This window comes from Meleagris gallopavo, chromosome 12 (genome assembly GCF_905368555.1).
Source record: "Meleagris gallopavo chromosome 12, MGAL_WU_HG_1.1, whole genome shotgun sequence".
Lineage (NCBI taxonomy): Eukaryota > Metazoa > Chordata > Aves > Galliformes > Phasianidae > Meleagris > Meleagris gallopavo.
The window spans coordinates 8,265,185-8,289,944 of NC_139415.1; the positions used below are offsets into that span (position 1 = coordinate 8,265,185).

General features: G+C 45.6%; 1 protein-coding gene across 1 annotated transcript; it reads left to right on the top strand.

Annotated features, from left to right (window-relative positions):
• Positions 1–2,910: 2,910 nt before the first annotated feature.
• Positions 2,911–24,760, top strand: GNB5 (G protein subunit beta 5). Its single transcript, XM_085234369.1, has 11 exons — positions 2,911–3,109; positions 7,249–7,385; positions 9,013–9,054; positions 9,675–9,751; positions 11,215–11,347; positions 15,035–15,178; positions 18,245–18,336; positions 18,455–18,503; positions 20,830–20,926; positions 21,843–22,009; positions 22,721–24,760. Exons 1-11 carry the CDS (start codon positions 2,998–3,000, stop codon positions 22,730–22,732), a joined length of 1,062 nt encoding a protein of 353 aa, XP_085090495.1. The 5' UTR covers positions 2,911–2,997; the 3' UTR covers positions 22,733–24,760.

Consider the following 24,760-nt stretch of genomic DNA (forward strand, 5'->3'; position numbering starts at 1 on the left):
GAACAGTGCTGCCTTCCTCACGTGTATTCCCTGTGTATTTGCCACGTGCAGAATGTAGGTTTATGATAGTGGCAATGACTATTTTTGCACAGTTCCTGGTGACTGAACGTTTCCGTAGCAGCTCCATAGTGATGCTGCATATAAAGCAGACTGCTTTCAGAGTGGTACCTCAAAATTGCCCCGATCTGCTCAAAGCCAAGGGGCAGCCTGCCTTTGCTCCACAGGGAAGAGTCAGAGACAGAAGCTGTCTTACACGAACCTGTCCTGGTTTTGGGCAGCATGGCAGCTCCCTGCCTCTGAGCACACAGCAGCCAGTTTGGAAGTGGTTATCTTTCTGGGAAATGCTGGTGGTCAGTACAAAGTGACAGCAATAAACAATTTATATACTAGCTGTTACTGCACCACTAATGGAAAATGACATTACAAAGTCTAGTGGCTGCTTTTCCACCTTGTCCATGTGCTATACCTTCTATACGGGATGTTTTCACAGCATTTTGGCCTGTGCTGACGTGGTTTGAAACTCACCTGAAATCCGAACACAAGCTAGGAGGACCTGTATTTTATCCACTCCTGCAGATTGAGCTGCTATTTCAGATTAAATGTAGTCAATTCTAATATTGTGATAAGAAGTTATATACAACTAAAAAAAAATTTAGGCAATTGCTAATGTTTATCACCTTCAGTATGGTTAAGCTTTATGAAAAGGGTGGAACAAAAGTATTTGATTGCTTCTTAAATGGTAACATTGTTTCTTTTGAAGTTGATACAGTAGTATGTTATCCGCTAAATTAACCTAAGCCTACTTTTTTTAAAACTCCCAAATGGCTTTACTCTAACTTGTTTGGATTATTATGCATTGTTAGCTAATGATAGTATTAGCTAACTTGGGTCCACAAAATATATGCCAAGTATCACACACTTCTATAGCTCTCTCTGCTCAGGAGAGACGTCCCTGCTCATCCCTGTTATCTCAGGAGTAGTATCAAGTCTCAGTCTGAACGTGTAGTTCCCATAGACTGGAAATATGTTCACTGCTTGATTCTCCAGCTGTGGAACCCACTCCTGTAAAACAACTGGAGCACGAGACCAGATCTAGGCCTGAATTCAACCTCCATGGTGACAGTGGGAAGCTCAGCAGCTTTGCCTGTGCATTCCACACAGCCAGTGTGGGAAAAGACTCATTTTCTCCAAGCTCAGTACTGTGTCCAGGATGTGCCTGAGTCCAAACAACAGCTGCAACCCCTTACTTTATTATCTCCCATTCCAATCTTGGAACTTCTCCAGGTTGAACAATAGCCATTGGATTGTCTGTGTTCTGGTGAAAGGGAGACAATGGGAGTCAAAATGAGTAAAGTTACTCTGTGTAGATCAAGGACAATTGCTGAAAAAAGAGGACGTTTTCAAGGAATTCCCAGGGAACAGAGAGTTGCAAGGCCGCTTGGCAGGGACTGTTTGGAAATGTTACATTTCTTTGGAAATGTTACAGCTGTTGTGTGCCCAGAACACATGCTCCCCATAGGCCTATGAGCAGAGGCTGCTGGGGCATGGAGCAGTGCCCTATACTCACACTAAGAACAAGCTGGGGGCTTCTTTGTCGCATTTGGATTTTTGGAAACTGGTCCCTTTTGAGGGTTGGGAAGGCCCCAGACCCAAATGAAGAGGGGGTAAAGAGAGGGCTGATTTAAGGATAAAGTCACAAAACTTTTTTTTAATCCTTAAATCAGCCCCTTCAGAACACATCAGGAGGAAGGGGTCACACCGCTCCATCTGCCCAATGGGCCCAGGAGCCATCCCAATAGTCACCCATAGTCCTAGGGCTGTGAGGGAGCGATGGAGCTGAGCAGGCTGTGCTAATCCAGACAAACTGTGCATTCTGGCATTGAGGTGAACAATGGCTTTTTTTCCTTCTTAGAATCATGGAAGCATTAAGATTGGAAAGACCAATAAGATCACCACCAACCCATGTCTGTGACTGCTCTAGAACATGTCCCTCCTCCGTGGGCAGCCTGTTCCAGTGCACACTCTTTCTGAGAAGAAATTGTCCCTAATATCCAGCTGGAACCTCCCCTGGCACAAACTTGAAGCCATTCCCTCTAGTCCTGTTGCTGCTACCTGGGAGCAGGGGCTGACCCCCACCTCACCACAACCTCCTTTCAGGCAGTTGTAGAGAGCAATGAGGTTTCCCCTGTGCCTCCTCTTCTCCAGACTCACCCATCCCAGTTCCCTCAGCCGCCCCCCCTAAGACCTGGCTCCAGACCCTTCACAGCTTTGTTATCCTTCCCCGGATGCACTCCACGGTCTCAATGTCTTTCTTGCAGAGAGGGGCCCGAACTGAACACAGCACTCGAGGTGCGGCCTCACCAGTGCCAGTGCCCAGAGACCTGCAGCTCCTGCTGGCTGTGCTATCTCTGACACAAGCCAGGATGCCGCTGGCCTTTTTGGCCACCTGGGCACACTGCTGGCCCATGTTCCACCACAGTCTGCTAACACCCCCACATCCTTTTCCTCTGCAGCTTTCAGCCACTCTGCCCCAAGCCCGCAGTGGAGCATGGGGTTACTGTGACCAAAATGCAAGACCCGGCACTTGGTCTTGTTGAAGTGCATGCAGTTAGCCTCAGCCTGGCGATCCAGGTCCCTGTGCAGGGGCTTCCTCCACGAGAATGCTGTGGGACAGTCAAAGGCTTTGCTGAAGTCTAGGAAGATTACAACCTTTCCTCACAGCACGTGCAAAGCTGCGGTACAAATGTGTTCGGGCACGCAGCAGAACCCCGCTGCCATGTATTTCTGAGCTAGCAAAGCCCCAGGGCCGCGGGCAGGGCTGGGTGCCCGGCTGCACCCGCAGCAGGGGACCGCCGTGTTGCGGGGCGGCAGCGTGCGGGGGGGGCCCGGCCCCGGCGCGTTGCTGAGGCAGCAGGAGCCTCCGAGCATCCCTGAGAGCCAGGCAGCAAACTCCTCCTCCCTCCCTCTCATCTGTCTCTCGCCGCTTCCTTTGCAAAGATGGCAACCGAGGGGCTGCACGAGAACGAGACGTTGGCTTCGCTGAAGAACGAGGCGGAGAGCCTGAAGGGCAAGCTGGAGGAGGAGCGGGCCAAGCTGCACGACGTGGAGCGTGAGCGGGGCCGGGCGGCGGGGCGGCGGGGAGCGCGGCCTGGCCGGGCCGGGCGGCGGCGGGCGGAAGGGCGCGAGCCGCCCCGGGAGGAGAGGCGCGGCCGGGGCCGGAGATGCTGCCCGGGGGGCGCCGTGACGGGCGGCTCCGTGGCCACCGGGCGCCGCGCGGGGCAGGCCGGGGGCGGCGGGGGGAGCCCCGGGATTCCGCAGCGCCGGGCCCGGAGCTCTGCTCGCGGCGTTAGGGCGCGCATCTTAGGGACGGGAACAAAGATTAAAGGCGGCCCCGGGGAAGTTGGTGGGGAGGTGCTTCAGCGAGGCCGGGATTTCACCCGAGAGCTTGTTAAGGAGCGTCGTTTCCTAAAGAATTGCTGAATATCAGCTGTGGAAGAATTAAAAGTGGCGTGTTTTTTATTTTTTGGTCTGCAGTAAATAGAGCATTTTCTGGTCTAAATTAGATGGTCATAATTTACACCCCGTCAGTAGGAACCATTAAGGAAAGGGGGATGGCCTAATTACAGAAACATTGCTTTAAATCGTCTCATCCATACAGCACCAATGCTGTGTCAGTAGCAGTGGGGCCTCTCTTTGACAGACCCTTCAGCATACACTTAAATTCACCTTTGCTCAGGAAAGCATGGTTGGAGTGATGCTGTAAAAGGACATGATGCTGTAGTTGTAGGATATTTTCCTCTTTTCTCATACGTAAAATCTGTAACTTACACTGAAAGGTGCTGCTTGCTTGGCCATGATGTGGTTTCCATGTCCTTATGCTCATGTAGAGCAGTGCTTCTTCAATTCTGTATCAGAGTTTTTTTTTTGCATTTCAGTTATCCCCAAGAGTGATTTCTGCAGAGGTTATAAATTACAGAATAAAGCATCTCTCTCTCTCTTTTTTTTTTTTCAATCTAAAATTGTATCTTTTGCATTTTTTCATCTGTGACCTTCGCTCTGTGGTTCCCAAAGCAAACAGCTGGCTGAACTGGTACTGCCCTTATTTGTTCCGTGGGTTTGGAACAGCAGCTCTCAAAAATGTGGACAGAAAGAGGAAATACCAAACGTGCACTTGAGCCACAGTGTTACAGTTTTAGGGACTCAATTCTATCACTTAAAATTTGGAGTATAAATAAAGCAGTTTGTCGTGTTCGTGTGAGCCATAACTTTTTAAGGCCAGAAGATATCATTAGGACTTGCAGCACAGAAAACATCAAAGACCCAGTGATATCTGCATCAAATCCCCGCTTCCTGTTGGGCCAAACCATATGCTCTATAAAAATAGCATGTTTTATCTGGACCTTTGTAAAACCACTCGAGCTAATTACTGGCTGCAGCCGATCTATTTGTCTGAGTGCATAATTTTCAACTATCCTGAAACAATGTCAGAGAACGCTTCAAAATAATTATCTAAGTCTGAAACCTGTGCTAGGCGGGTACAGTGTTATTATGGCTGTGGCTGGAGATAAGCGTCCTCACAGAACGTAAAAGCCAAACCACACAATTCCACAGAGTCTCAGTTGTGTTGACATAATGGAAACACTTTGCTATTGTCTGTGAAACGTTTGTTTTTTCAGATATGTTCTGGACACAAGTGTCTTTCCAGCTGCCTTAATAACCTCCTGTCCTATGTGTTCATGTCTTCTGATTGGATCACTGAACGGGTTTCAGTGGGCAAAAGTAGGGGGAAAATGTACTTTTTCCTGAGTGAGCCTATAGGATAGTTTCTCAGAAACTTGTTTCTGACCTCTTATTGGAAATAGCAGGGTCAGATGGTCAGGGATGGTGGGCAGTACGTGGCTCCAAGCTGGGGGAGGCTGGGCAAGTGGAGATTTCAGGCAGAGCATTGCTCTGGCACAGCCCACAAGGCTGGTGGTTTTGAAAGACAACTCTTGAAAATCTAAACTACTTGAAATCAGCCTCTGCCTTAGGCAGAAATTTTTCCCCTGATCCTGTGCCAAGGATTGATCTTAAAGTGAAGGACGCCTGCAGCTGCTCTAGAAAAGTGACAAAGGGTAAAGCAGCAGCGTTGCTCTAGAGCAGTCACCTGTCCCACAGGGCATGGAGCAAAGCTCTGAAAAGCTTAACATTTCATCCACCAACTCATTAAAGCATGTGAGCTTCTGCATTTATTTCTAAAGATTTGAGTCAAGCATTGTCCCCTTAGCTAGCAGCAGCTGTGTTATATTATCTTTCATCATGGACAAACATGACATGGGATAGCACTGGATCCTATTTTCATAGAATGGCCTAGGTTGGAAGGGATATTAAAGCCCATCCAGTTACAACCCTCCTACTGTGTTGCCACCCACCAAACCAGGCTGCCCAGAGTCTACCCAGCCTGGCCTCAAGCACCTCCAGGGATGGGGCACCCACAGCTCTGGGCAGCCTGTTCCCAGGCCTCACCACCCTGTCAGTGAAGAATTTCTGCCTAACATCTAACCTAAATCTGTCGTCTTTTAGTTTAAAGTCATTCCCCCTTTTCCTGTCACTGTCTTCCCCTGTAAAAAGTCTTCGTCCTCCTTGTAGGCTCCCTTCAAGTAGAGGAAGGCCGCAATGAGGTCTCCCTGGAGCCTTCTCCAAGCCCAGCACCCTCAATATTTCTTCACAGGAGAGCTGTTCTGGCCTGATCACCTCTGATCACCTTCATTTCCCTGCTCAGTCAGAGCTGTGTCTTGGCCTTCAGGACTCCCTTGGCCACCAGCGGAGATGGCATAGCAAGAGGTCTTTGGTAGCTGGTACCTATATCACACTGAGTCTCACACCCAGAACAAGCACTCTACAGTGAAAACTTCTGAGATTTGATGTTTATCCCCTTCTTTGTATGATTAGTTCCTCCAAGACACAGCAGTGATCTTCAGTTCTGCCGAGCACCTCAGGGTATGCGTTAGGCTGTGGATGCTCTTTCAAGCCACAGTCAGACTGAGGGTTTCCCTCAGTCAGTGAGAGGGAGGAAAGGGGGTGAATAATTGATTTTCCAGTTATATTGGAAACGATAGCGAGCAAGTGCTTCAGCTGCTACAGCCCTGGAATTCAATCTGTGAGTGAGTTCATCCATATCTTTACTTGGTGGTAAGTTTGCTGATGATACGAAGTTGGGAGGATTGGCTGACACGCCTGAAGGCTGTGCTGCCATTCAGCGAGACCTGGACAGGCTGGAGAGCTGGGCAGTAAGAAACCGGATGAGGTTCAACACAAGCAAGTGTAGGGTCTTACACCTAGGGAGGAATAATTGCATGCACCAATACAGGCTGGGGGATGAGCTGCTGGAGAGGAGCTCTGCAGAGAGGGACCTGGGCATCCTGGTGGACGACAGGTTGGCCATGAGCCAGCAGTGTGCCCTCGTGGCCAAAAAGGCCAATGGCATTCTGGGGTGCATTAAGAAGAGCGTGTCCAGCAGGTCGAGGGAGGTGATCCTCCCCCTCTACTCTGCCCTGGTAAGGCCTCATCTGGAGTACTGTGTCCAGTTCTGGGCTCCCCAGTACAAAAAAGACAGGGATCTCTTGGAAAGAGTCCAGCGGAGGGCCACAAAGATGGTGAAGGGCCTGGAGCATCTCCCCTATGAAGAAAGGCTAAGTAAACTGGGTCTGTTTAGCCTTGAGAAAAGAAGACTGAGAGGGGACCTGATCCAGGTTTATAAATATCTGAGGTGTGGCGGCCATAGTGGTGAGGCCAGTCTCTTTTCAGTGGTACGTGGAGACAGGACGAGGGGAAACGGACATAAGCTGCAGCATAGGAAGTTTCGCACGAATGTGCGTAAGAACTTCTTCACGGTGAGGGTGACGGAGCACTGGAACAGGCTGCCCAGGGAGGTTGTGGAGTCTCCTTCTCTGGAGATATTCAAGTCTCGCCTGGACGCCTACCTGTGCGACCTGGTGTAGGGAACCTGCTTTGGCAGGGGGGTTGGTCTCGATGATCTCTAGAGGTCCCTTCCAACCCCTACAATTCTGTGATTCTGTGATTCTGTGATATATTCATACACCTCCCACCTTGGTTTTATCACCTGCCAGTTCTGAGGCAGACTTTGTTGGCCTGCATATAGGCTCATGTTTCTTGAATTAATTCCTCCAAGTGACATTACTCACGAATGCGAAGGTTTTCTGTGGCAGAACTTCAATACAAGGTTCCCTAACCATCAGCTGTTTGCAGTTCATCAGGTGGCAGAGCGTGTGGAGGCACTGGGCCAGTTTGTGATGAAGACCAGAAGGACCCTGAAGGGCCACGGAAATAAAGTTCTCTGTATGGACTGGTGCAAAGACAAAAGAAGAATTGTGAGCTCTTCTCAGGTATGCCACTGGATGAGTGTTTTTCAAAGACAGTGTCGGACACTTTACAGATCTTCTAGCTGTACTATGTGCTGTACAATGTTTTCAGCATGCCCTTAATGCTGTACATCGCAGCATATTTGTTCAGAGAGCACAAATCTGAGCATAACTACACGCTAATACCCTAAATGTTTCTTCTGCACTCATATACAGTTTTTCCCTGTATTCTCTATTGCAAAAGAAAATAGAAAGAATTCATCTGAGGCGAATGCATACTTTTATTGCCTTGGTCTTTACAGACGTAATGTTCGGTACTGATTTCAGTTGATGTGTTAACATAAAACAATCAGGAAAAGGGAAGGAAAGTAATATTAATGCTTCCAGAGATTTCTGTGTGCAAACATTTCTTCCACAATCTGTATGATTGGTGTGCCCTTAAAAGCCTCAAACAATCTGCCAAAGTTACTGCATTTACTTGGGCGTTTTGAGAAACTGTCCACCACCTGCTCAAGCCCAATCTCATGAGCTGTAGGAGGTAATGAGATAATTACTTTCTAGATCCCCTGGTTCATCGTGCACCCCGTATGGCAGTAAGTGAGCTCACTGCATCACACAGCTGTTCATTGACCTGTATGAAATCTGTCAGGGGTCTCACCAGAGGGATAAAAATAGGCAATCTGCATTGCAAGCCACCTTCAGTTACTGTGAGTTTTTTTTACCATTCATGGTGATTCCAGCAAGGAGAATCAAAGCTTAAATAATTAATGTGACGGCTTTTTTTAGTGGTTAAAATGCCACTGTGTAAATAAAAAAGCTAAACAGTAAAGTTGTAATGCATTTTGTCTCCATTTCTAAGAAATGAAACGAGTCCAGATATAGCAACAATTGCTGTTCACCAATAAACATTTCAGTTTCATGAAATGGGGAGGATAACCAATATGATGCACTTAAGGCAAAGTAACTGGCATGATTGTTGCTGGCATACACAAAGTGATTAAGTTACTGTCAGTGGAGTGTTGTTATTGCTATTCAGCTGATTGTAGCAGTGGATAATTGAAGTAAGTGTAGCAAGAAGTAAAGAGAAAAAGACAGGAAAGGAAGATGAATAAACACTGCAGTGTCCATAAATGATTCTGTGCGTGTTGCCAGCTGGGAAAATGACTTGTAATACAGGTCACCTCTTGTATTTGTAAGGCCTTGCACTGAGCCACCAATAGGTTTTACATGGGAGAAGTGTCTGGTTTTGCAGATGGTGATTGCAGGCTGGGGGAAAAACATTGTGGCTGAAAGGAGGCAAGTGAGTGCTTGGTAGCAATGGCTTCTTGAGGCGGTTCCGTTCCAGCTGTGTTCTGCAGACAAAAGCAGTTCTCATAAACATGCTTGAGATCCCTTTTAAAAAGAGATCAGTCTTTAATCCAACACCAGTAATCTCAAAGAAATAGAATTTTCTTTTTGTTAAAGAAATAACTAGCGCTAGTGAGAAGCATCTCCTTGGTGCTTCACTGCAACCACCGTAATGTTGTTAAGGTGGAGACAAAAATGTCTTGAAGTAACAGACTGGAGGATAGAAATGAGCAGCAGAATTTCCCCCAAATTTGGGAAGTAAGCTGACAGTTGTATCTCTCTCTGTTTGTGTGTTTTCATTTAGGATGGGAAGGTGATTGTGTGGGATTCATTCACTACCAACAAGGTAGGTGAAAGTCAGCAAAGGTCTGATTTCTGTGCATAAGGCAAACAGCAGTGGGGTACAGTGGAGCTCTGGAGGGCGAACAGGTGGCACAGTTGACAGCAGGATGATGGAATAGCCTGCAAGCCTCCACCAGCACCTCCGAGCAAGGAGCCTACACACACCATCTCCCTTCACCTATCTTTGAGCAAAGTCCCCATCAGGACATTGTTATTTGTCTGCAGCATATACCAATCCAGTCTTGTCACTGATGGGATGCCCCTGGGCCGGAGGAAAAGCCAGGCTAGTTAAAAGGAAGTCTTCCCTGGGTAGCAGCTCTGCAAGGTGCTGTGTGATCACCAGGGATTCTTAGCCATGGTGTTCACTGTGATATGATGATACTGGTTCTCCGAGCCCTGGCAGGGCTCTCCTTTCTTCAGACAGCTGTGAAAATACAGCTAGTTTCTAACTCACCGGCATATGTACCACAGTGAAGACATTTACAGCACCAAGTGGCCTCAATAAAACATGTTCAGTCTGGGGCTTGTGAATAAGGACGGAATAGTCAGGTAGCTATCCTCCTGCTGCTTTGCTGGGTTAGGGAAGTAGTGATGTCTAAGTTTTAAAGAGATACTGTGTTTCAGGAACACGCTGTGACGATGCCGTGTACCTGGGTGATGGCATGTGCGTATGCCCCGTCTGGATGTGCCATTGCTTGTGGGTAAGTTTCCAGTTTCCCCAGCTACTTATGCAGAGAGGCTTGATTTGCAGGGATCTCCTGGTGCCTTCACAAGATGCCGACAGAAGCTTGCGTGCCTTGATTGTGGATGGGAGGATTATATTCAGTGCCTCTGTTTCTAGTCCCATAACGGCTCATCCATTTTGTCTCCACTGACTTCAGTGCAATAACATCTGTTGTATAAGCATGGTAAATAATCCTCTTTCAGCATTTATATCATGGGTTAGGAATTCTGCATGCATGCAAGTTCTCTGTTCCAATTTGATTGTGTGCATTGGATATATCTTCTAAGGGAGAGTGTTTTTAACCCTATTCTTTCTTTGCTCTCTTTTTTCTAAGAGGTAGAGAGAAAGGTTGGATGATAAGGATTATCAGCATATGAATAGATCTTGCCGAGATGGAGTGGGGGGAAGTGACCCTGTCCTTCATAATTATCTTCAACTTTTCTGAGGGCTCAGGTTTGGAAAAATTGAGTTTTTGCAGAGGAGAAAACAATGAGAGAAGTTGGCAAAAGATCTTTTAAAAAGGGACTGGGTGGATCAGACAGACAAAGTAAGCTCGGGGCAAGAGAAGGAAACAAAGAGAGACTTTACTGTGCAGCTCGCAAATACGGAAAAAAGATTCCATGAATGTCTGTGGAGATGAAGTGCAGAAATTGTATGACTTTTACTGTAACTTGAAGAATGACAAGGAAGCTCTTGTAAGAGAGACAGGGGGGACATAGTTGCATCGCACCTCCTAGTTCTGTATTTCTGTTGTGGCGTTGGTTAAGCACTGTGCAGTTAATACGAGGCACAAAGCAAGCACCTGCTGGAGTCCTGGAGATCCAGGACCAAGGCATGGCTGAGCTACCACAGCTTTACAAAGGCATCAAGGTGGGCACAGCTGGCCAGGGAGACACAGCTTGACTGGTGTGACTGTCCAGGAGGGGCACACCAGCTGCAGGGGTAGGTGTTTCTGGTGGTATTTTTCCAGATTCTCCTAAAAGACCTTTTCTTCACATCCACTATTTGCAATGCTGTCTCTTCCATAGGAGTTATATCAAATTTATTAATGTACATAAATAATGATGTTTTAAATGCTAATACAGTGACACATGACAGAAAAATGGCACGCTGACTGAATAGAAAAAATTAACCCTGAAGTGACTGTGTCACCTTATAGCTCGTACTTTTGTAAGGTTTAATTCAGTGCCATTTATAAACTTGATGAGGGTAAAAAATAGTGAGCCTCAGCTGTTGATGTGCTGTAACGTAGCCAGGCTGGTGAGGCAGCTGGGCTTCCCCGCACGTGAGGTCCAGGCCAGCACAATACAGGGAAGTTGGCGCTCATGAGGATTTGGTAGCACAGCACTGACAGGTGGTTTCCTTCTTATCACCACTTGCCTTTTGTTGTTGCACTTTTAACCAGTTCTCTCTGTTATTTGCTATTATTACTCTCTCCAGTGGCCTGGACAACAAGTGTTCTGTGTACCCTCTGACATTTGACAAAAATGAAAATATGGCTGCAAAGAAGAAATCGGTTGCAATGCACACAAACTACTTGTCTGCCTGCAGCTTCACTAACTCTGACATGCAGGTAAATGCATCCCCTGCCCGCTGCCCACTGTCCAGCAAAGCCTAACATGAGCCACACTTGTATGCGATGCAGTAACCTTCCTGCACAAGAGGCATTCAGCAGCCGAAGCCATATCCTGCCCCACGCAGGGCTGCTGGAACACTGAGGGGCAATGAATGTGCTGCAAAAGCTTCTGTGACAGCCTGTAACAGCCAGTGGCCAGGCTGTTGTGCCTGTGCCCTGCAAAAGCCTGTGTCTTTGGCAGAGAATGTTTGCTCGTACCCTCTGTGTTCTTTGCCCACTGGCTCTGTGCTGCCTTATGCTTTTAGGAGCTTGAACTAATGTAAATAGTTGAAAAAAAAATCCAACACCAGTTCAAGTAGAACTGGGCTGGCTGTTTGCTTTGCCAGCTGGTGGAGTGTGCATTGTTGCCTGCTTTGTTGTGGATGTCCAGCCAACTTTAATTCTTAGTATTTTTTATTCATATCAAGTAACATATTCGAGCTCAAGGATGACTACACAGAGAACCATCCTTGCCATGATGTGTTCTCTTGAGGGAAAACAGTGATGTTGTCCCTGTCTCACAGATGGAGGGCTGAGCACAAAGAGCAGTGATTGCTCAGGGTCACAGTGGGACTCTATGGCAAAGCTAGGGACAAAATGCAGATCATCCGGGACTAGGCTAGTCTCCTCCTGTAGTGAATATCACTACAGAAACACAGAGGACTTTGAAAGGAGCCAGGGTAATCTCCCTGCCCACTCTGGTTTTCAAATTTGTATTGAAATTCTATTCAGTGCACTCAGGAAGAAAAAAAAAAAAAGAAAGAAAGAAAAGAAAGCAGAAGGGAGCATTTAAATCATGCTCTGTGTCAGCAGAGCTGCTGGAAAGGGAATACCTTGTTCCCTTCTTGCAGATATTTAGAGCTCTTCTGAAGGAAATACCAGCTCTGATTGCTTCTATTTCAAGACATGAGATGCCCAAAAGTATGTTGTTATTTGCCAGTCTGCCATTCTGTAATGACTCTGAGGTGCTAATTCAGGCTGATTGTCATGGAAACAAGTGGTGGAGGTACCAGGCTCAGGCTTGCTCAGCCCTGACCTCACTGTGCAGGAGCCCTGCATAATTGGAGGGGAGTCTAAGTGACCTGGAATGGCTGTGATGAGATGCAAAACCAGTCATCTGTTTTCTTGTCCATACCTATATGTGTCAAGATTTAAATCCCATGAAAGGAAAAAATTTATGTATTTTTCATAGTAAAAATAGAAGGAAAAATTAGGGGTTTTTTTCCTCCTTATTAAATACAGCAAACTGTGCTGATATACTGCACCACAGTGGATTAAGATATTTTATATTCAATGATTCTGAGATTTTTCTGAAGAAATTTTCTTGTGATTGATAGGCATGTGCTTTTAAGTGATTGTTTATAGCACCGTATGTTACTATTTAAACAAATACAAGCAAATGGTTTGGCTAAGCTTCTGTTAGAACTCTGTTATATAGGGCATCCCAGAGAACCCCACTTTGTTTCTCTTTTCTCCCTTTAGGTAATGGCTTAAGAATTAAAATCATGCAGTAATTCCAAGTGTGCAACAGGCACACTGTGCAGCTCTGCTCTCCTGGCAGTGTCACTGGAGGACTTGCCCTGTCACCTGTCCTGGAGCACAACTCCCCAAGTGCAGAGCTCCATAGCAGCCCCAGCACCCACTGCCAGAGCTGTGATTGCTGCTGTTCTGCCTCATCTGCTCTCTGAACCTACACTCAGTTTTCAGAATGAATGTCAGGAAAGGATCTTAGAAACTGGTGTGTCCATGGCATCTGATGAGAGGTGGCTCATCACTGATGAAAGCCAATCTCAGGCTGCACAGGTGCTGAAAGAGGAGGTGCCATCTTTGTTCTTCATCATGTTGCCATCCCAGGCTAAGAGGAGCACTGAGCTGCCAGCTGGGCAACCTGCACAAATCAGCCCGGGCCCCACAGATCAGTCCTGCCAGAGTGAGCTTCCCCAACACAGAGCGCCTGGGAGCCTCACTTCCTAAATTAGGTATCTGCAGCTCTGCAGTGCGATAATGTTCCTCACGTGACGATGCTCTGTGTGTATTAATAGCAAGAGTTGGTTGGGATCTCAAGTGTTGTTCATGGGGCAGGCAGCCATAGCACCAGTGTGACAGAGCTAAGGAGCAGGATGTGACCGTGGGGAAGGCAGAGTGGCCCTTCTTGCTGCTCCCACCCCAGCACCTGCACTCATGGTGAGCCCCAGCATGGCCCACTGTCCCCTGCCACGTGCAGCACTGCTTCTTGGTGCCAGAAGGGACCCATAGTGACCATCGACTTCAACTCCAGTATTAGCTGGAGCCCTGGACTGCCAACAAATCTCTACCTTATGTCTTTAGCTATTCCTATTTCCATCAGATCTTTCTTTCTTACATGTTATTACAAGAGCAAATGCTCAGATCTGGGAGTTCTCATTCCTCACTCAGTACCTTCACTCTCCATCCAAGTGCAAACCATACTCAAAATAGAGAATTTTATTAACCTAAGCTCAAAAATAGGTCAGAAAGACAATTCAGGGCTTTCTTCTACTATTATCTATCTACTATACTATATCCCAGAATATCATTGTGACTCTGCAGGAGGGTTTGGAATGGGCTGTTCTGCAACTTTACAGACATTTGTTTTTAGGAGGAGTTTTTGGAGCACCTGTCAAAGTGCTCCAAAGTGATCAGTGTTTAACTTTTATGCAACTCTGTGAATGGTTTCATGATCATATGATCATTTTCTTGTTAAGAAGTATTTTCTTTTTAATCTCTAATTACCTACTGGGATCCTCGAGTTTCCCCACTGAACATGAGAATAATCTTTGCAAAAGACTTCATAAGGTCACAGAACTATAGAACATGCAGAGTTGTTCTGTGGTCACCCTATTCTGTTCCATGTCTGTGCACAGAGACCTATAAAATCTGTGACTGCATAATAGTTTTGGGTGCCAAGGGGAAATTCTAAACAATTGAACATCATCAGGCTTTAGCTGCAATCACAAGCACTGATCACATGCTTGTAGCAGATGAGGGAAGCTGTGAGCTCTGTTTGGTCAAGATCTGTTCAAGCCTTTTCACACATAAATGGTTTTGGATAAGTGAGAGGTGATGGACTTGTCAAACAACTGTCTAGACAGGCTTGCTTCCCTTTCAGAATATCCATGTCTTAAGCCCAATTTGTTGGTTTGCATCTGGTAATTTCAAGCGGAAAAAAAACTTGAGGAGTTAAGCGGGTAAACCGCAACAGGCATACTTAACTCCAACAGTTCTTTGAGCAGTTTGAATTCCAGCAGCCTAAAGTAGAGTTAAATACAGGGGCAGATAAAAATACCAGTCTGGTTCTACCATCCCTTTGGAGGATTTGGAAATATCAGCAGATCTCTGAGGGCATCTGTTCTTCAAACCCCGCTGCACAAAACTGACCATTACTGAAACACTATGTAGTTACAGCTGTGTCAGTTCTCCTTTTCTCTCCACTCTCACTTCTTTCCTTAAAAGTTAAAAACACAAACTCAGCTTAGAATAGGATTGTTTTTATGGCTTTGATTTATTGTATAGTATTTCTTGAAGTTAAAGCTGTCCTTGGCATACAGCTAGGATGCCAGTAGTTTCTTTGAAAGCTTGATTATCTCTTGATTTTTGTGTCTTGACTTTTCTTGCCATGTTCCATAGATCCTGACAGCAAGTGGAGATGGGACCTGTGCTCTGTGGGATGTTGAGAGCGGGCAGCTTCTGCAAAGCTTCCATGGGCATGGAGCTGATGTCCTGTGCCTGGATCTGGCTCCTTCAGAAACTGGAAATACATTTGTCTCCGGGGTAAGCGGGAGCTTCCTATCATCATATCAAGTTAAGGAAGGTGGGAGGGAAAAGGCAGCAAAACAGGAGGCTCGTGATCTTATTGAAGAAGCGTTGGAGTATGTAGTGGGAGCACCACTGCAATCCTCTCATTGCAAGCAGATGTCTCAATCTGGAGTAAATTAAACTTCTGACTGTGGGGTCAAACCCACCCTCCCAGTGTGACCGCGGTTATGCTTACTTAGCAGATTCCATCCCACACCAAAGCAACTCGGCCCGAGATCAAAACAACACCTCTCCCAGGAAGGAAGGGGCTCAGAGCTGGAGCTGCAGGCTCATTCTGCAGACAGAGGTGTGAGTCCACCACAGCAGACACCCTTCTGCTTTTGGCTCTGTTGTGCCCAGCTCTCTGGAGCCGGGCAGGGTGTGCCAGCGGCTGCTCAGGGCACCAATGCAGGGCTGTAAATAATGCACATGCCGCTGTGTTGCTCAACCACTCCCCAGCAGCCAATCTGTAGCTTGGGCGCTGGCTGGACCCTCGCACAAGTTGGTGCAGAGAGATGAGGTGTGGCCACATCTTCAGCTGTTGCTGAGTCCCCTATGCTTTCCAGTGGTACCAGAAGCATTCAAAGACCCTTCGTCAGCCACATGCTGTCCGCTGCTCCCCATGCCCTGAAGGACCACAAGACTGGTTCTGGGGAAGTATCAGAGCACCTTCCCAATGGTGTCCTGCTGCTGAAGGAGCACTGCCCCAGGCAGCTGAGCCATGGCTACACAGTAAGGCACAACAAGGCATAGAGGTGAATGCGGTAGATCTTAGCTCCTTTTTGAGGGAGTGCTAGTCCTTCCCAACTCAGAAGCCAAGTGTGCAGGTAGGAGCTATTAGGAGCTGGGAGATGAGCCCTTGCTACCAGTGACTGGTGATGGTACTGGTGATGGCACAACATGTCCTGTGCTTGCTGGTAGAAATAGCCCTTGTGCTGGAGGATACTGTCTGTCAGTTAGAGGATTCCACTTGTTGTGCACAGAGTCACAGTCCTGTCCCTGCACGATAAATCTGGACCTCTTCAGTTACAGCTCTTTTTATCAAATTTGGCGGGCCCACCAAGAGCAAAGCCTAGCATGTTGGCTCGGTTTGCCTGCTGTTAGCACAGCTGCTCTGAAGCGTGACTGAAAGCTAATTCCATCCGAGTGCATTTACTCCTCCCGGGCTTTCCTGCCACTGAGCTCACTTCCCAGAAAGGACAGATTCATTCTCCCTGGGAACAGCTCAGCTTATTATAGGGCAAAGAATCGCAAGCAGCTATGGTACTGCTAAGAGAATATGTCATACTTTGTCAGTGTAGCAGCTTGGGCATGTCTGTGCTCACAGAGACTCACTTAACTCATGAAAAGCAAAACACCACTTTAGTGAAGGTCTGTCTTACATTGAGTTGACACTGGCATAGCCAAAGTGGTGCAACCTGAATGTAAAGCGATACAGAGAGTCTCCTTGTATACCGGGGCTCTGCAGTACAGCAATCCTGAGCTTGAATAAGCGATGCAAATGCAACAGCATGTAGAATGGGAGCTGTTATATATAACCTTTAAAAATCACAGCATGACTTATAGAGCTGGGTGAGCTCAGGGCTGAGCCCCAGGCTTTGTGCTCTGAGCCCTTGGAGCATTGCTCCTCAGGGCAAGGTGGGTAGCACTCATGGGACCGTCTCTCCACAGGTGCTTGCTGGTTTCTCCTTCAAACCTTTGCAGTTAAAGCAGCAGCTTGTCAGTTTAGTCTTGGCCCCAGGGAGGTCAGTAAGAATGGTGCACATGGGAGCAATGCGAAGGGCTAGGCTAGGGCTGTGGCAGAGCTTCTGAGGGAAATGTGCTGAATCCAAAATGTTCTTAATGCAGCGTGGTTTCGCCTACACAGAATCTGCAAGTTGGTATGAAGGAACATTTTAATAATGAATAACTTAAATAATGACATCATTGGTAAAAAACTGGGATTTCATTTTACAGGACAGTTTCAAAAAATAAAGAGACACTTGAACTGTGAAGAGAGTTAATTTAACCAGCAATTACACTTGCTTAAAAATAAATAATGCGTGGCACAGTCTGCTGAGCAGCATGCACCAGCACAGCAGGAGCGGCAGCTGCCTGGGCTGCTCTGTGCTTCCCATACAGCACGGAGGCAACAGGGACCCTTTTGAAGAGGCTGAGCCACCTCCAGAGCTAAGCTTACCTTCTGCCTTTCCCCAGCAGGGTTGTGTTTATTAAAACCTCCCAACACTCTTAAAAGAAAAGTCTATGCTCTTTTTCTTGCTGCTGCTATTGTGACAGCAGTGAAACACTGCAGCTGAGAGCAGGACCAACCACATGCTCCTGCAGGTATGAGATGGTCCATGACTGAGGACATCACTGGTGCCAAGCACCTCTTAGGAAGCACTCAGTGTTAAACAGTCCTTTCTAAGCACAGCTTGGGTGGCTTAGAGCTTGATGATGAGCTGAAATGCTGTCATGCTTCTTTTCTCATCCAGCCTTGCCATTAAGCATGTACGTGCTACAAGTCGTGGCAGGAGTTAACTCTGGTTTGGCAAGAGACATTTATTTCAGTTTCAGTGTATGAAAAGCATTTAACATAAAACTTTTAATGCTCGGTATTAATATTTATGTTGAGCATGTGAAGCAGTAAGGGAGTGAGTCAGTCATACAGCTCTGCACCGCAGGGAGACTGCAGATGCAGTGGCAGCATGAGCAGAGCAGGGCACTGAGTGCTGGTCAGTGTGAACACACCCTGCCCTGTATACACAAGGGCCCCTCTCCCTCTGACCTCGCTGCGCCCCACAGCAGCACTGCCCCCATGCTGCTCTGCAGCACCCGCTGAGGTTCCAACCCTCCTGGCACACTGCCCTCCTTACTGCAGCTGCATCAGGTTCTGGGGTACCGGTGTGACAGGTCCTGGAGCTGCTTTGCTGGTTAATTTCTCTTGGAGCTGTGACGTTCAGAGCCCTATGAATGTAGCTGGTTTTGAACACATGTATTGGATACATGAGGGGTGAATGTCACTGTCTATACAACGGTAGTGAGTTTCTTTTGTCTTGATAGGGATGTGACAAGAAAGCCATGGTGTGGGACATGCGTTCTGGTCAGTGCATCCAGTCATTCGAAACCCACGATTCAGACATCAACAGCGTCAGGTCAGTGTGTTTGTGGGAGAGGACACGCTTGGGATGCTGAGCCATGCATTGCTTCTGTTTTTGAAGAGTTATCCAAATAACGTAATGTGTTCTGCCTCTTTTTTTCACTCATGCACAGATATTACCCAAGTGGAGATGCTTTTGCCTCTGGTTCAGATGATGCCACGGTATGTTGATTCAGCAGCATAATTCAGAGTTCTGTTGCCTCTCAGGTCAGATTGTTCTAAAAGCCTACTTCATATTCACAGAAATCTGCCAGTGGCTACGCTGGGCCTGCAACACCAAAGTTAGGGAAACAATAATGCTATAATATAAAAATATTAAATACTGTATATATAAAAAGATCTACTAATGCCTTGAGGGTCACCATTGCAAAGTGTTCTACATGAGGTACTGCCCAAATCTTAATTTCAGATTTTCTGTGTTTGAAGTTTCATGATCAAAATTAGCTGTCTTACTAGAAGAGATTTGGCTTCATATAGTTAGCCACAATCAGTGTAGAAAGAACCAGATAAATCCTGCAGCCCATCGGAGGCAGCAGCACAATGCAAAGGCACACAAATGTGCATGTCACAGCAAGCAGAGTGGCTGTGGGCTTGGTGTGGGGCTGTGCAGATGCAGCCAGTTGGCCTCAGCAGCTTTGTACATCCTGAGGGCAGTGAGCAGGTGGCCCCCATGTCCATCTCCTCCCTGCCAACCTGACTCACTGCAGTGAGTCAGTGCATCCAGGGCATTCTAGTGATACAGTAGCCCTTATTGGATCTTATCTATCTATGAGTAAGTTGGTAGGAGGACACAGTATATATTGACTGGTAATGTTAGTCAACACCTAACTGCAACTGGAGAGCAGACCTTCAGGAGGCGCCTGACACCTGCTTTGTCAAACATCACACTGAGGTGCATGAGGGTGAAGAACCTTTCTGAGATACTTTGGCCTAGAAGCATGTTTTGAGTCTGCTCCAAAACTGGCTCAACTCAACAGAATCATTCCCATTTTCTTTTCTGGATGCTTTTTAGGTTTTAAAAGCTTCTCTTGTAAATTAATACCTCTAGCTGTATGGTGAGCCCAGTGCATCTCTGCACATTTGGTTGTGGTACTGTGAACATTTGAGATGCTGAGAGAGTGAGAAGAAATTGTCCATTGTTAAATTCCAATTAGAGTGCTTTCTTTTGATTCCCAGTACCACAAGCTTGGCTCCTGTGCTTACTAATTATTTTGAGCTGATGGGAGAATGGGAAATGCTGTCTTTATACTTTTGACAGAAGTTTTGGCAGTTTCCACCCATGTCATTTTTAAGCCAAGAGGTTGGTGTTTTCCTGTTACAGACTGGTGTGCTGATGGCTATCTCTGACCTGATTGTATACTTAGAGATTTTGAGGAACACGTAATTCTGACTGCATGGAGGAAAACCATAAAATGTGCTCACACAGTAGTGCTCTCACCTGAGGTGACCCTTACTCCCTATCAGGACAGTCTGATAGAATTATTCATTCACGGAAACATGGACATTTCATATCTTGCAGTTTTGCACAGCCCAGCCAATGGCACAGCCCTTCCTTTATGTGCAGGCTGCTCATCAGCTGTTCTTCACAAGTTAAGTCTTAATATTAAGAAATCCAGCTGGTCAGGGTTTGCTTAAGCTTAACATATTAAAGAAGGTTTTCAGTTCAAATGTTTGAAAAGTGCTTTGTGATTTCAGGGCTAACAGATTGCCATTCTGAATAGCAATTAAATCTGGTCTGTCTATGCATTCTTTCCATGTTAAGCAAGCCAAAGTGTGCTGGGAGATGATAAGGGTTTTAGAGTGAGTGGGGATTTTCCATAAGAAATGAAAATCAAAGATCTGTGTGAAAAATGTATTATCTCACCTAAATTATTTTCACGTAGGTTCTTCAAGCAGACAGACCTCATGTTCAGCCAGAGGCTGCTTGCTGTCCTGTCTCGTGGCACAGAACAGCATAGAGGCTCCCTCCATGCCAAGGGACTGGCCTTATCACGTGGGCAGTATTAACAGAGCTGACTGGAGATTTAATTCTTTGTCTCTGAAGCTCATGTTATGGCTGAAATGTTCATCTTAGAGAGTGTGCCAACAGCCAGTAAGTAGGCAGCAGGATACTCTAACACAGAAAACCACAGAGGAGAAGCAAGAGAGTAGGCTGGGAGTGGGAGAAATTCCAGGAGGTATCCATGGCCCAAAACAAAACTGCTCTTCTTATAGCAGGACAGGAAGGAGATGTACAGAAGAGGTTAGAGGTTTGGACAAGCAAACTCTGCACTCAGTTTATACAAAGCTGCGTGGTTTTGTTCAGATCCTCATTAGCTTCCAGAAGAGTCCCAGTTGTAGTGGGCAGAAATAAAAGAAACCAAGCAGGCATTTTCTGTGATACCTGCTAGGGTGCAGGCCTTCCCAATCACATTTTTTCAATGAAAAATAGGGGCCATTGACTCCAATCTTTACTGTGACACATATGTTGTTTTTGTTTTAACGTCAGTGCCGTTTATACGACCTTCGTGCAGACAGAGAAGTAGCAATTTATTCCAAGGAGAGCATCATTTTTGGAGCATCCAGTGTGGATTTCTCTCTCAGTGGTGAGAACTGAACTTAGGAGGTGGTGGTATTGGTGCTGGGATGGTGGCAGACTGTCAAATTTTGTCAGTTTAATTTGACAAAGCATTTGAAAACCAATACTAAATACCAAAATCTTTCTCTGTAAATTAAAACTACTCGTTATGTCGCCCAGCTGACTTTGTAGCAGTGAAAAGTATTTTCCTGGTCATGCTGAAAGCAGAAAATATTTTGCCATTAACTACGGCTGGCTAGAATTTCACAATCATTATTAAAAATGCTTCAGAGGAAACATGAAATGTAACTTGACTATAACGCACGCTTACATAAATAGTTTATTAAAGGATAATAAATGATTAATAGAAACTCAAAGTATGTTAAAAGAGCACGAAGGCAGAGCCATTACCATTTTTCACTGCAGATCCAGAGATGTGTGCTTGAATCTTCTCTGCCTCCTCCCAGACCTGCTCCAGGGGGCTCCTGCTGGGCTGAGCATGAGGCGAGCTGCCCTCCGCCCAGCACACTGACAGATGTAGATGGCTCTGTGCAGGTCACGGGCACCACAGCTGGTCCCACTGGGGATGAAGAATCACAATTTGTCCACTGATTGTTCAACCATTTGTATTCAACTCCTCGTCCAAGTCTGAGCAAAGTAATGTTGGCCTTTGTTAACTGCTGAAGTGCTCTCTGGTCAGCTGTCATGTGGACTGATACCCATCTCTAATGACTAAGCAGATTCTGTATAACTGATCTCAATTTTAACTATATTTTCAACTAATTAATTTTCTAATTATTTTAGTATTTAGTAGGGATAACAGTGTGGCAGTGTGTGTGTGTGTCAGCATGGGAAGGCTGGGCTGCTGCTTGCTTCCCTTTGCTGCAGTAACGCTTCGTTGCCCACTAAAGAATTTGTTTTTTGAAATCTCATTCTCTTTGTAGGTCGTCTGCTGTTTGCAGGTTATAATGATTACACCATAAATGTCTGGGATGTGCTGAAAGGATCCCGTGTATCTATTCTGTTTGGACATGAGAACCGTGTCAGCACCCTGCGGGTCTCTCCTGATGGGACAGCGTTCTGCTCAGGGTCCTGGGACCACACTCTACGAGTAAGCACTGGGGGCACCTGGCTGGTTTGTTTTAATAGAAAGGGGCAAGGGCAGGGGTTAGGACAGGAAAATTGACTCTCCAAGTTCCTTTCACTATCTAAAGGGGGACTATAAGAAAGAAGGGGACAGACTCTTTAGCGGGATCTGTTGTGATAGGACAAGGGAAAATGGTTTCAACCTAAAAGACAAGAGATGTAGATTGGATACAAGGAAAAAAATTTTACAGTAAGAGCAGTGATGCTGGAACAGGTTGTCCAGAGAGATGGTGGGTGCCCCATTCCTGGACACACCCAAGATCAGTCTGGAGGAGCTCTGAGCTCCTGATGGAGCTGTAGGTGTCCCTGTTCAGTGCAGGGGAGTTGGACTGGATGGCCTTTAAAGGTCCCTTCCAACTCAAATGATTCTATGACAACTAACTAAGATATAAAATCGTGCAGTGTAAAATGTGAACTGAAAATTCAAACTGAAAAATTGCCACACAGGGTTCACAGAGCTGTTGAAGCCAAGGAAATTCGGAAGTTGCTTCTTAAATGGTTTCATTGCTGCTGGTACCCTGTACCTCTAATCTGACTGCCTTGGTAAATTTTAATTTAGTATTTGATTTATTTTTATATTTTATATTTTTATTTTTATATTTTATAGTATTTTAATTAATTTAGTATTTAGTATTTAGTCAGTGTCGTAAATGATTGTGCAACTCTCTTTCTGCAGATCTGGGCTTAACATGAGATCCTGCGTGCAGAATCCAATGAAGACCGATTACCTAGACTGCAAAAACAGCTAAAGAAGGCTCCCTGAAAATCAGATATTCATTACTCTACAAAGGGGTGACACTGAACCCACAGATCAACACAGCTAGGTAGAACATAATCTGCTTGAACACATAGCAAACATGAACTTGTGGTAAAAGTTAATGATTTTGATTCTGTTTTGAAAGTATTTTATTAGAACTAGTTTAGTTAATTATAAATGGACTTTTCTCTGAAGTCATCTGTATCATAGAAATGAGTATTTCAGTGCACATTATGTATTTATTTGCATGATTTGAGTTCCTTTTTAGAGCAAAAAAAAGATTCCTGATTTTATCAGGTTGTAGCATCAGGTTTTGGAAACATTCCATAGTGGTGCATTGAATTTTGGTGTTGAAAAGTGGGAAGAAAAGCAACTTTGATGCTTTGTGATGTCATTGTGGCTGACTGAACCATGATAGTAAGCAGAGGCCCTGTTGGGAAGGTACCAGTTGTTGCCATAAAAATGTATTTTTTGTACAGAAGAGAATCCTTTAAATCCCTGCTTTTTCCTACTGTCTTTTTAGATTGAAATAAGTATTTCGTCTCTGTTACCTGAATATAAAGAATCTAAATATATACAAAATGATAAATGCAAAGATGAGGAATATAAACATGATTTACATAATCATGAGGTAGTATTTAACCAGTAGTTTCTTAGAAATCTTTAATTGTATCACTTGCTGAGTGAATTTTCTTTACTTAAAGGATACTACATGCTAAGCACTAAGGGATACTAAACGCTAAGCTCTAGCACAATTACACTGACGGTCAGGTCTTTTCCAAGTCAGTCACAGTTATTCTATGATCACGATTCTTATTTGCATTTTGAGCAGTTCACACCCCTGGGCAAGGCAGTGTAGCCTTAAATGTGTGTTAAGGCAGCATGCTCCCATTTTGAGATCCTTGGGTAACATCAGAGCAGCACAAGTTCATGCCAATATGGGCCAAATCTTAGAAGCCAAACTGTACAGCCCCTGCTTGAACAGCTCTCCTACTGGAGTGAGGCAATGCAGTTGAAGCTGGGTATGAGAATGGATGGCAGCGAGCTGCTGGGGCCTGCTGTGAGCCAAATCCTGCCTGTGCAAGCCACTGGATCAAGGAGCAGCTGGGCTTCAAGGAAGCACCATAGCTGGCCACACTGCTTGCAGTATCTGGCTCTGTGGGGGTACAGAGATGTGGTACTAACTGGTGGGACTACCCCCACATGCAGCTGATGCTGTACAACTAAGATTTATTCAGATAAAGCTGAGATATAGTTGAGCGTAGAACTATTTGTATCTGCAAATCTGTAAATGTATCTGCATTCATACATTGAGAGCAGTTGAGACTACAGCTTGTCACCTTTGCTTATATGAATGGGTGCTGAGTCCAATATGAGCAGGGATGCAAGGAGAGAAGTGCTGGAGAGCTGCTGGGGGCTGGCACAGCCTGACCTGAAGGAGACACATCCTGAACAGATCTAAGTAAGGTTTGTGTTCAGATTGGAACAAGATGAAACAAGCCATCACTGGAGTTGGCCGTGCACATAAGTTTGATAATATCCTTGGTCTGTTAAAAAATGGGATTTAAAAATATAGAGAGAGAGATTGTAATAGAAAGAAAGTTTTCTCATTCATGAAAACATTGGGTTCCAATGAATCCGTGACCAGTTAAATTAGGACACTGATATATGTATCAGCCTTCAGTCCCTCATGAAATTTCAGTTGTTTCTGCTTCTAAAAGGCAACCCTGATGCTTTGGAATACTTGTGGCAAACAATCCCTGTAACAAATGCTCTACAGAAATTGTAATGTCATATAGAGCTCACTGTGCAATACTGAGTCAATACACTGTACACCTTTGATCAAAAGATATTAATGTTTAGATAGTATTTATTGGTAAGATATTTGTTTCAAACATACTGCATTGTGTTGATACTTACGAATGGCCTAAATACAATAAATTGTATTTTGCATATTGA

Coding starts and splice junctions, on each gene's coding strand:
- GNB5 (XM_085234369.1), top strand. CDS start 2,998: ATGGCAACCGAGGGGCTGCACGAGAACGAGACGTTGGCTTCGCTGAAG. Junction 3,110..7,248: donor CAAGCTGCACGACGTGGAGC/GTGAGCGGGGCC, acceptor AGCTGTTTGCAG/TTCATCAGGTGGCAGAGCGT. Junction 20,927..21,842: donor TGTGGATTTCTCTCTCAGTG/GTGAGAACTGAA, acceptor TTCTCTTTGTAG/GTCGTCTGCTGTTTGCAGGT.